The sequence below is a fragment of the Crotalus tigris genome, unplaced genomic scaffold, assembly GCF_016545835.1.
Source record: "Crotalus tigris isolate CLP2741 ecotype Arizona unplaced genomic scaffold, ASM1654583v1 scf7180000017560.2302168, whole genome shotgun sequence".
NCBI lineage: Eukaryota > Metazoa > Chordata > Lepidosauria > Squamata > Viperidae > Crotalus > Crotalus tigris.
Genome location: NW_024096474.1, coordinates 1,792,249 through 1,804,845, shown reverse-complemented (window position 1 = coordinate 1,804,845; position 12,597 = coordinate 1,792,249). Strand labels below are relative to the sequence as shown.

The 12,597-nt window shown below is 35.7% G+C and overlaps 1 protein-coding gene across 3 annotated transcripts in view; it reads left to right on the top strand.

The window, feature by feature from the left end:
* Window positions 1-12,597, top strand: part of COP1 (COP1 E3 ubiquitin ligase) — a 171,340-nt gene that overhangs the window by 51,149 nt on the left and 107,594 nt on the right. For all 3 annotated transcript variants that reach the window (XM_039348666.1, XM_039348656.1, XM_039348649.1), the window contains exons 7-11: window positions 724-783; window positions 1,871-1,947; window positions 5,537-5,591; window positions 6,435-6,549; window positions 7,907-8,042. In XM_039348666.1, the coding sequence (XP_039204600.1) occupies window positions 724-783; window positions 1,871-1,947; window positions 5,537-5,591; window positions 6,435-6,549; window positions 7,907-8,042 (443 nt within the window). The remainder of the gene's footprint in view (window positions 1-723; window positions 784-1,870; window positions 1,948-5,536; window positions 5,592-6,434; window positions 6,550-7,906; window positions 8,043-12,597) is intronic.

The window sequence follows — 12,597 nt, the reverse complement described above, 5'->3', positions numbered from 1 at the left end:
AATCAAGGAGAGAAGCAACCTAGAACTAAGGAGAAACTTTCTGACAGAACAATTAACCAGTGGAACAACCTGCCTCCAGAAGCAGTGAATGCTCCAACACTGGAAGTTTTCAAGAAGAGACTGGACAGCCATTTGTCTGAAATGGTATAGGGTTTCCTGCCTAAGCAGGGGGTTGGACTAGATGACCTCCAAGGTCCCGTCCAACTTTACTATTATTATAATAATTATATCCAGCCAAAGGAACTAGAAACTGTAGCTGCTAACAGAACCTGTTGGAAAGCCCTATGCTATGAAGCCTGTTAGAAAACCATGAGCTGTGTCACAAAATGATCTCCATAGATATTGCAACAATGGAATTCCACTGCTCTGTGCTTCCAGGGTGATCTGCAGAACCATGTGCACAGATGGACTGCACAACAATATAATTTCTTCAAATCCGAAGGACTGCCATATTACTTGGGTTTTTTTTACTAGCTGTTAAGAAAAGCAAATTCTATTTATTAGCATTGAGCATGCTTGTAAACTGATGGTGAGGAACATAATTTTGGTATTATTTTATCATTTTGATATACTAGTCTACTGGTAGAATGCATATCTAAAAATACATGACTGCATTTTGTTATTTTACCACTTATTGTGCCCACGACCTCTTTTTCTGTCACAAGTAACTTATAATAATCTTGCCAGTATAATATTTTTTAAATCATTTTTTTAAATCTACAGCAGTTAGAGCAAATCCAGAAGGAGTTGAGTGTTTTGGAAGAAGATATTAAACGAGTAGAGGTGAGACTCTTCACACTAATTGCAACAAGCAGGTTTTTGTTTTAATGTATATCAAACTGTTTTGATTGCATCATGTTTGATGGCAAGTGTAAAGGTGGAGGATTAACTTTTTATGAGTTTACCATAAACCCACAAATAATGCTGCCAATTATAAAGCTTTACCTCCACAGTAAAGTGATTGGAATTTGAGTGCTTGTTATTTATGACTGTTGCAGCATCTTGAGGTCAGATGATTATAATTTGCAATCTTTCCAGCTGGTCAATTGGAGACGCTTAACAATCATATAATTCACTTAGCAACCATGTGATTCACTTAAGTACTGCAGTAAAAATGGTTGAAATTCTTGTTTGATGACAACAGTGTGGTTCAATAGTCAATGAGCTTTTCTCTTCCATCTGTAGTCTTCCTTTGGACCAAAATCTGGACTTGTGTATTGGATATTTTTAGAGTTATTTGAAAGGTATACTGAGAAAGAAGAGGTGTGAATTCAGTTTCTGAATGTAAGAATGCTAAGTGCTCATTCTGTTAGGCCATCCTATAAATTTCAGCAAACTAAACCTCCTGTTTATTTTCTGGTAACATTTAAATAGAATTTTTGCATTAACATTAATTATAAATATATTCATGGATTAACATTTCTGCATTTGAAATGGTAATTGACATGGCTTATTTTACTGGTTTTAAACGGCTGAGGTGGGAACTTTTTAATTCTGGCCTCCTTTTCAGTAAATCCTGAAGGAAGCACAGTAAGCTCTATTAAATACGAAAGGAGAAAATAACTACAGTAACAATGAGTGGAATGCTTTGATTTTAGAGACATTATGCAAAGACCTCTGGAAAAAGCTTTAATGATGGGAAGAGTGGAAGGAAAAAGAATAGCAAGATGGAGGGATTCAGTTATAGTGGTGAGTGGTGTGCTATTAGAAGACTTGAAAGACCAATTTATCATGGGAAAAATCTATCTGTGTAGTTACTAGGGGTAAAAATGATTTGATGGCAAGTCATAAATACTTTGATAAAAAATTAAAATTAATGAAAAGATATAAATATCATATTGTTTAGTTATGGTGTGGCTCTCTATTCCAGGAAATGAGTGGCTTGTATTCACCAGTCAGTGAAGACAGCACTGTGCCCCAGTTTGAAGCTCCATCTCCTTCACATAGGTAACCAAATATCAGTTGAATTAGATGTACAAATGTTTTTCAAATGATTTTTAAAAAGAATGCCTGCATCTCTCTGCTTTTTATTAAAGCAGGCATGCAAACCTGAAAAAAGATCCTCTTGCTTTACATGTTCTTTTAATGATTTGTGAGGATCCCTGACAAATTGTCTGCTTTAATGGCGAAAAGTGGTGTGCTTGTACTCAGTCCAAATCTGAAGTAATCTTTTAAGCCATTTTTGAAGTTTGTATAGAATCCATAAAAAATATAGTAAAAACCACTTTGTATCTTTTTCTCCCTTTCCTTTGTTGTACTCCTTATTAACCTGTCTTAAAGCATAGTTTATATAGAAGCAAACATTGATAGAAATTACATATACAAAGGGATAAATCTACAACACTGTCGATGTTGTAAATCTGTAAATTCTGGGATGTTTCACCATAGGCTATTCTGTATGCAAAAGCTAGAAAGCAGGAGTTTTTGCTTGAGCGAGTGCTTTAATGTCCTCCTTAATCTGTTTTCTTCACAAATTAGAGGTGAACTCTGTTAAAAGGTATCCTTATAAATTAACCTAGCGGGTGTTGTTGTTAGGACTATTGGATAGAAAAATGTCTACAACTCCAATAGTCCTGGGGGAGGGGAATATTTCTTTAAGAAATTGCAGAAAAATGCTACATGAGCACTCTGAAGCATCTTTCTGTCTCTAGATCTGTAGCATTGTGAAGTTCTATTTATAGATTGGCAACTTTAAGAAGAACAAAATACATTATGTGTTTCTGTTAAAGAGAAAAGACCTAAATATGGGAATCTAATCTAGGACAATAATATCAAGATCATGTTGTTTTAATTGTCATGAAATATAGCTTGTTTTTTTAAGACAGTAATAAATAAAAATGCCAGATATTTGGATAAATAAATATTCAGGGGTAATAGCACAGGGGGGTCTAGAAGAAGGCAAATTGATCAGTACAGAGCAGATTTTTAAAAATAGTTTTTAGGAATAATTATAATAATTCCATTCCAATTTTTTTTTCAAATTTTTAGTAACAAAAAAGGAATTTTGTTTGTGATAAAACAAAGCATCTTGATTTCTCTAGAGACTCTAAAAGTATAAAAATAAAATAGAAAATAAAAAAATGATTGGAAGATATGTCCACCTCCGCAGCAACAAATTGATTACTTTTAATTAGTAGATATACATGATCAAGAAAACTTAATTATTGCTATGAATGGACAACTAGTAAAGTAGGGCTTTGCAATAATACTGTGTCGGCCATTTCCCAGGCCTACCTTTGTTAGAGTATTGTTTTTAATGTTATGTATGTATGTATGTATGTATGTATGTATGTATGTATGTATGTATGTATGTATCAGTATAGAATTGCTGTACAGGTATACAGTGGGGCAAAAAAGTATTTAGTGAGCCACCAATTGTGCAAATTCTCCCACTTAAAAAGATGAGAGAGGCCTGTAATTGTCATTATAGGTAGACCTCAACTATGAGAGACAAAATGAGAAAACAAATCCAGACAATCACATTGTCTGATTTGAAAAGAATTTATTTGCAAATTATGGTGGAAAATAAGTATTTCGTCAATATCAAAAGTTCATCTCAATACTTTGTTATATATCCTTTGTTGGCAATGACAGAGGTCAAACGTTTTCTGTAAGTCTTCACAAGGTTGGCACACACTGTTGCTGGTATGTTGGTCCATTCCTCCATGCAGATCTCCTCTAGAGCAGTGATGTTTTGGGGCTGTCGCTGGGCAACACGGACTTTCAACTCCCTCCAAAGGTTTTCTATGGGGTTGAGATCTGGAGACTGGCTAGGCCACTCCAGGACCTTGAAATGCTTCTTACGAAGCCACTCCTTCAGGTGGTGTGTTTGGGATCATTGTCATGCTGAAAGACCCAGCGACGTTTCATCTTCAATGCCCTTGCTGATGGAAGGAGGTTTGCACTCAAAATCTCACGATACATGGCCCCATTTATTCTTTCCTGTACATGGATCAGTCGTCTGGTCCCTTTGCAGAGAAAAAGCCCCAAAGCATGATGTTGCCACTCACATGCTTCACAGTAGGTATGGTGTTCTTTGGATGCAACTCAGCATTTTCTCTCCTCCAAACACGACGAGTTGTGTTTCTACCAAACAGTTCTACTTTGGTTTCATCTGACCATAGGACATTCTCCCAGTCCTATTCTGGATCATCCAAATTCTCTCTAGCAAACTTCAGATGGGCCCGGACAAGTACTGGCTTAAGCAGGGGGACATGTCTGGCACTGCAGGATCTGAGTCCCTGGCGGCGTAGTGTGTTACTGATGGTTGCCTTTGTTACATTGATCCAGCTCTCTGCAGGTCATTCACTAGGTCCCCCCGTGTGGTTCTGGGATTTTTGCTCACCGTTCTTGTGATCATGTTGACCCCACGGGGTGAGATCTTACGTGGAGCCCCAGATCGAGGGAGATTATCAGTGGTTTTGTATATCTTCCATTTTCTGATTATTGCTCCCACAGTTGATTTCTTCACACCAAGCTGCTTGCCTATTGCAGATTCAGTCTTCCCAGCCTGGTGCAAGTCTACAATTTTGGTGTCCTTCGACAGCTCTTTGGTCTTCACCATAGTGGAGTTTGGAGTGTGACCGTTTGAGGTTGTGGAGAGGTGTCTTTTATACTGATAACAAGTTCAAACAAATGCCATTATTACAGGTAATGAGTGGAGGACAGAGGAGCCTCTTAAAGAAGAAGTTACAGGTCTGTGAGAGCCAGAAATCTTGCTTGTTTGTAGGTGACCAAATACTTATTTTCACCATAATTTGCAAATAAATTCTTTCCAAATCAGACAATGTGATTGTCTGGATTTGTTTTCTCATTTTGTCTCTCATAGTTGAGGTCTACCTATGATGACAATTACAGGCCTCTCTCATCTTTTTAAGTGGGAGAACTTGCACAATTGGTGGCTGACTAAATACTTTTTTGCCCCACTGTAAGTGAATTTTGCCCCATTTTACATCCTTTCTTGCCACTGTTGTTAAGTGAATCTGGTTTCCCCATTGACTTTACTTTTTTGCCCCACTGTAGGTAGTCCTTGGTTTACAAACATTCATTTAGTTACTGTTCAAAGTTACAACAGTATCAGAAAAAGCAACTTATGATCACGTGATCAAAATATGCATACTTGACAACTATCATGTATTTACGAGAGTTGCGTTGTCGCGGGGTCATGTGATCAGCATTTATAACCTTCCCAGCTGGCTTCTGATAAGCAAAGTCAGTGGGGGAACCCAGATTCATTTAACGCCCACATGATTCACTTAACTGCAGTGATTTTCTTGACAACTGTGGCAAAAACATAAAATAGGACAAAACTCACTTAACTGCCTTGTTTAGCAACAGAAATTTTGGGCTCAATTACGGTTGTAAGTTGAGGACTACCAATTCCAATCTCCTCTCCAAAAAGACTAGGAAATTTTCCTCTTAAGAACTTCCAATAAAACCCTTTTTCTTAGTCATACTATTAGATAAATTAAAAGTCAGAATTTTTTTTATTGTTATTAACTATTGTTCATGCATATTCTGTTTTTTATTTTTACAGTAGCATTATTGATTCTACAGAATATAGCCAACCTGGATTTAGTGGCAGTTCCCAGGTATGAGAGTAAACTTTATATACATAGATATGCTGACAAATGTTCAGAATATTTGCTATTTGTTACGCCCATATGGCACTACAACTCTGCAGAGTTGTGCATGAACTCCCAGTAGACTCCTGGGTGTGATTAAAGGATCCAGTTATTTTCTTTAAAGCTCTAAGTGGCATAGAATTGGATGACCTGTGCGATTGCCATCTCCCAAGAACATCTGCCTGCCCCACACAGTCGTAAGAGGAGCTCTCTTTTAAAGATAAACATCTTATGTCTGAATGCATGCCTTCTTGGTGGTTGCTCCAGTTCTTTGGAATATTCTCCCCACAATATATTCAACTCTGCTTGCCTTTAGAAAAGTTGTTAAGATTGGCCTTTTCCCCAGGTCCAGTTGAATGGAGAACCCTCTTGGTTTTAATTATCATATTTGGTCACCCATTTTAAATGGGAGTATTTTTCCTGACAACAGATTGTAAATCTTTGGAACAAGATACATTGATGATGCTAATGTTTGCCTTTTTCTTAACCTTCCAGAAGATCTAGAGTCAGCCTTTTTTTAGTTTGTAGTATCAAAACATATTGGTGTGAGAATAACTTAAAAGAGGGTACTTTTTTAATACTGTGACATTTGATTTTGTTATTCTTTTGTGAAACTTAAATCAGATATGTAAGTGTAAATCTGTTGAACTTCTCCTTTCACCTGTACATTACATAACTTTAAAAAAAATGAAATAAATATCTATCTGAAATATCTTAAGTTCAATTTGTAAAATGAAGAGTATATTCTAATCCAAAATAGTTTGAGTGAGTTTGATTTATGAACATATCTTTTACTTTTCCTTCATTCAGACTAAGAAACAGCCATGGTATAATAGTACCTTAGCTTCAAGGAGGAAAAGACTTACAGCTCATTTTGAAGATTTGGAACAATGCTACTTTTCTACCAGGATGACTCGTCTATCAGGTAGAATGCCTGTTAGCTTCTGAATAAAGTAGTTTATCATGCCTCCCAATATTCTCCTTCTATTTTGCACAGTAATTTGCTATGGTTGGGATAAGATAGGATAGGATAGGATAGGATAGGATAATAGACATCCGCAGCCGTAATATAACCATTTTCTGTTTTGTGATTTTTAATTGTTGTAGTCTCTGCCTGATATTTTCCCCCTATTCTCTTCATCTCCTTTTCAACACAAAATGTTATATTTGTATGATTCATCCCTTTCCTAATATTGTTTACTTCAAAATAATGTTTCTTATCTCTAAGCGACGCATTCTGGTGAGAGAGAAGTTCCTTGAGGATGAGCTCCAGCACAAGTCTGAAAGCTCAGAAGACTAAACCTCTTGTCCTGGTGATAGAGGCAGATTGGATTCTGAACCTCGTTTCTTTTTTTCTTGCTGTTCCTTCCATTTTTTTCTGTATAAATCTCAGGGTTATAGTTTTTATTGAATGCTGGCACTCTTATTCATAGGTGTTATATGTATTATCCTGGAGACCTGTCACATCTCAGTCGCCTTCCATACGGTTGGATTTCCACTACAGTGTAATTCAATTCTTCTGCAGTTCACATCATGGGACATTCCTCCTCAAACCACTGGACGTCTAGACTACCTGTTTTTCTCACATCCAACACAGATATTTTTCATGACATATCCTTGTCTTTCACTCCCTTGACCTAATTCCATGTACAAAATAAACATAGTTTTACACTGATTACATCCCAGCTTTGTAATAAGAAAGTGGCTTATTTAAATCTCGATTATAGTATATTTTATAACATCCATTGGGAGTTGTATTCATATTATATAAATGGGTATGGAATTACGTTGCAGCAAGTTTGACAGTGGGGATGCTTTTCTCATGTCTTAAGTATTTGAAAAAAGTTATTTTCCCTCTCAAACAATATTTGCTAGTTTTACTAAGAGCATTAGAATTAGGCAAACTAATAGAAGACTACTTTTACATTGTATGTATTTTCCACAGAAGTACTTGGTTATGCCCAAATCATGCTTGTGGGGGATGACATCTGTGTGTACCTACTATATCATCTGATAGGCGTCAGGCTGGGAAAGGATGATGAAAGATTGTATATGACTTTCAGGTATTCTGACTTAAATTATTTGCTGTGTACTGCAGAACATATTTTCAGATCTTAATGGACTACATCTGTAACCATTTCTATGCTAGTCCTGCAGATTAGAAAAAAATTAGTATTTAATTGACCGGTAAACGTATAGTGGCAGTTACTGAAACTATGTTTACCATATTTCCCTTCTAAACCTTTAAATTGCATTCTTTCCTCCCTGCTTTTCCCATCTAGATGATAGTAGAACCTCAAACCAGCTGGATGAATTTCAAGAGTGCCTGTCGAAGTTTACTCGCTACAATTCTGTTCGACCTTTAGCAACACTGTCTTATGCAAGTGATCTCTACAACGGATCTAGCATAGTCTCAAGGTAATAAATACTTGTTTGAGAGCTATAAATACTGAGAATTTATAGTCTGACAAAACTCTTCATTTATTTGCAAACAGTTTTATTCACAAGACTTTTGTGAAGTTAGATGCTTATATTATTTTAACAATGCTTTTTAAAACTTATTATTTTCATTCTTTACAATTAGCCTAAGCCATTATACTAATTTTGAAATAATTAAGAGATTTTACTATCAAAATAATCCATCCATAATTTTTGACCTGTTGTTACAAAATTAATCATTATTTGAATATTCATATCCATATTTATTTAAAATATATAGGTAATTTATTTTGGTCAGCGTTTAAACAGTTTTTATCTCAAAAGCAGCTGGGCTGAATTTTAAGCAATGTCCAGTCCAATTTCAAGGAAATTTTGAAAAGAAACATTTTGTCTCCATTCTGCATGCTCAATAAATTTAGTAAAATATTCTCATTTAAAAGGTGAATTGGTGTGTGTATGGGGGCGGGGGGGGGAAGAGTCACTTTCCCAGGCAAGTAAATATAGTAATAGTGATTTACCAAACCACAAGGTGGCAACCTTAGTTTACTTTGCAGGTAATGTTGGTAATAACAAGAATTGTAATTGATAGAAATAGTAGGTTGGCAAGATCTCATACCATCTGTATTCATCAAAAGAATATATGAAGCATTTTCTTTATTTCTAAATGAGTGAAATTTCTCAGAACATATGAGCCAATATTGACATTTCAAGAAGTAGAACTGCTTTTAATTTAATGTTTGCGCGTGGTGTGTGTGTGTGTGTTATTACATAGTGTTAGGATTATGTAGCAAATTGACCAGCAAACCTATAAGTTAATTGTTCCCTTTCTCAGAATTGTGGAAAAACAGATACCTCCCACATTTTTCTTTTTAAAAAATTAGTACTTTCTTTTCTGTTCTCAAATGTTGCCAAGTCCTTTATTTAAAAAAGTATTTTCAGTTGGAAGCACCAAACAATGTAACTTAAGACTTAAGACTAATTTAGCATACTAAACATGGTTGAATATGTAAATTTCAAATGTAGACTTGTAAGAATTATATGTACAAACCCCTATACCTGTATGTTATGTTTTGTGCTCTTGATATTTGCATTGTTTCCCCTTTATTTATGAAGAAATTGATGGATTCTAGATTTTTAAATAAAATGTAAAAAATAAAAAAATTAAAACATTATATTTGTCGGTTTACAGCAATGCTGCCTTTTTCCAGTTTTTTCTGTCTTTTTTTTTTCTTTTAAAAAGGAAATAGTTATGTATTGGTCTACTAACTAAGAAGAGAGCAGCATTTTTTTGTGATTGGATTCCCAGTTAATGAAACTAATCTTAAAGAAGAACGCATTTGATTTCTTCTGAAGGTTCTTGTTCAATCATTTTTTGAATGGCTCAGTAACCGCACAATAACAGATTATCCTTTAACAGTTCAGGAATATATAATTCTGTTTAGTCACTATGGAGAAAAATCCTTCAGAGATGTTCAGTTTTTCAGTTTCAGCAATGTGATGGCACCCCTTGACCTATCTGTGCTACTAGACTCATTTAAAAGATAGAGTTAGGAGGAGTGCTTACATCATTTAGGAATCCAATTCCCAGGTACTGGACTTGATGGTATCAAGATGATCACCTTGACTACCATCATAGAATAGATTAATTGCAAATTTCCTTACAATCCCCATGGGACTTTACAAGAGTTTCATCAACAGATATGGCAGCCTCATGTCATAGTGGTATGCATTAACCTCTCAAATACATTGTATGATGTATTCCTTGATCCCATTATCTATCACCTACAAATTTTGTCATTCTTCTTGTATTCATGTAGTTTTAAACATTGCGTTTAACCATTCCATATCAAGGAATTGAAGCAGACTTCTTTCTACAAGCTCACCATGGTGTATTTGGCTTGCAGCATCATTTCATTTCTGCATGGGCTGAAATAATTTTAATATATTGGAAAAGAAACCATTTGGTCTGTGTTCATTTGTTTTACCTCTAATCCAACACTACGTATTTGTGTGTGGCAAAAGTATGTGAATCTTTGCTTTCAGTAACTGATCCCTCTACCCCTCCCGCTGGGTAGCAATAATTGTAATTAAACATTCCTGATGATTGTTGATCAGTCCTGCAAATCAGCTTGGAGGAATATATCCCATTCCTCCTTACAGAATAGCTTCAATTCAGGGACCATGGTGGCTTCCCCACCTGAATTGCCTACTTCAGGTCCTTCCATAATATTTTCGTAGCATTAAGGTCAGGATTTGAACTTGGCCATTCAAAAATATCAACTTTATTCTGCTTTAACCAGTCTTTGGTCATATAACTTGTGTGCTTTGGGTTGTTGCATGACTGACTTTCTCTTGAGCTTCAATTCATGGACAGATACCCTAACTTTTTCTGTTTCTAAAATTTGCTGGTCCAATTCAGAATTCATAGTTCAATCTATTGTGTAAAGCTCTCTTGATCCAGAGGCAGTAAAAGGCAGATCCAAACTGTACTTTCACCACCATGTTTCACAGATAAAATAAAGTTCTTATGCTGGAATGCAATGTATTCCTTTCAAGAAATATAACACTTTTCATTCAAGGCAAAAAAGTTCTGTTTTGATCTCATTCTTTCGATATCCTTATATCTTTCGATAGCTTATCTGTGTCATCTTTTGCAATCTGTAAATGGATAGCATTGTTCTTTTTGAGAATAGTAACTTTCTCCTTGCAACCCTGCCATGTACATAATTGTTGATCAGTGTATATCTCCTTGAGTTTTAACATACCTTGCTCTTGGCATGATCTCAGTTGGTCATCCTGGGAACAGTAATAATGGAAGTGCTCAAAAGTCTCCTTTGTTGAACCTATGTTGAACACTTCCACATCCTTGAGTTGTGAAGAATAGACTTTGATAGTGGATCTCCAGAACTCTGTTCTTTATATAAGGCAGGACCTCCAATACTCACAACTAACTATCACATTGATTCAAACACCCGTTCTTTAATTCTGCTTCAGATGAACTGATTATCCTAGAGGTTCGCATACTTTTACTCCACAGAAATAGATAATTTTGGATTACTTTACTCAATAAATCAATGAATAAGTATAATGTTTTTGACTCTTTCGTTTAGCTGGATTCCCTTTTCCTCAGTTTAGGAGTTGTGTGGAGAATAGATCACGTTTTAGGTCATATTTATAAAGAAATATTGAAAATTCAAAAGGTACATAAACTTTTTAAGCACCGCAATAGATAAACATTAGTGAAGACATATCATTTAGATATGTCATCATCCTGCTGAGAAAAGGCGTTCAGGTAAGTCAACGCCCCTTCCCCATCAGGTTTGTTTAATGCAGGAAGTGGCAACCTTTTGATGTTATAAGGCACATTTGGAATTCTGAGATCTGACCATAAAATAGAATATTGGCAAAACCTGAATGGCTGTCAAGAAGCAACAGCTGTTCATGTAATATGCATCAAAAGTCAAAGACCCATACATCCTGTAAGTTAAAACCATTCCCATTTAAAAAATAACTGGACCCTATAAATTCAGTAGTTGCTAATCAAGTATAAGTAATGGATTTCTTTTCTCAGAAAACTAGGTGAAAAGTAAAATCAGGTTATATGTACAAGAAATTCCGCAAAAGGAAATAATTAGTTTGAACACACTTTGTTTTGACAAAATCAGTGAAAGCTCTTCGTATAAGGAATAAATTTATCAGTATAAGTGGATGGATTACATTGATTAGTTGCATCAAGTTGCTTCAGCTTTGGTAACTGAACAGATCTCATATCTTGACTTATAGCTATTCCAAGGACAGCAAGGGTGTCCTCGGGGAGGGTTGGCTATTTTAATTAATTTAAAATGCAGCATGAGATCGATAAAATCTACATTCAGTTATCTCTTTTATTCAGTTTTTCCATTGTCTTCCCTCAACCTTTCCAAACATCTTTTTTCCTAGTTTATCATGTGCCCTGAATATGTGACTTTCTGCTTGCTAGTCATTGCTTCAGGGGAACAGTCAGGCTTTATTTGATTTTGGACAGATTGATTTGCTCTTGCAATGCATGGTACCCTTACTAATCATTTCTAACTGCGTAATTGGAAAGCATTTGGGTTCTTTTTCTTTCTTTTTCTCAGTGTCCAGATTTAACTGCTATGCATTATCCCTGGGAAGACCATTGTTTTAATAGCTCTGATTTGTCTTATTGCTGAAATGCCCTTTTCCTTGATGATAGTGTCTAAGATTGCTATTCTGTCCCCCTAGAATTAATTTCCTCCTTACTTCTCTAGCAATCTTCCATCAAACAGGTTCAGAGTTGCTCTCTGCCTTGAGGACACTGCAGACTAAGAGGATTGCAGTGGTCCTACATTGCCTTTCTTCCTGTAGAGTATTATGTCACCAGCATGAGGGTCCTAAGACTATCCAATGGGGACTAACATTTCTGCAGCATTGGCGTCTCCCCCTGTCAGTTTAAACATGCAGACTGCTGCCATATGGGAGGCTTTGGTTTTCTGTTATATTTTGAAAAAAAATGGCTCAACTCTGTAAGCAA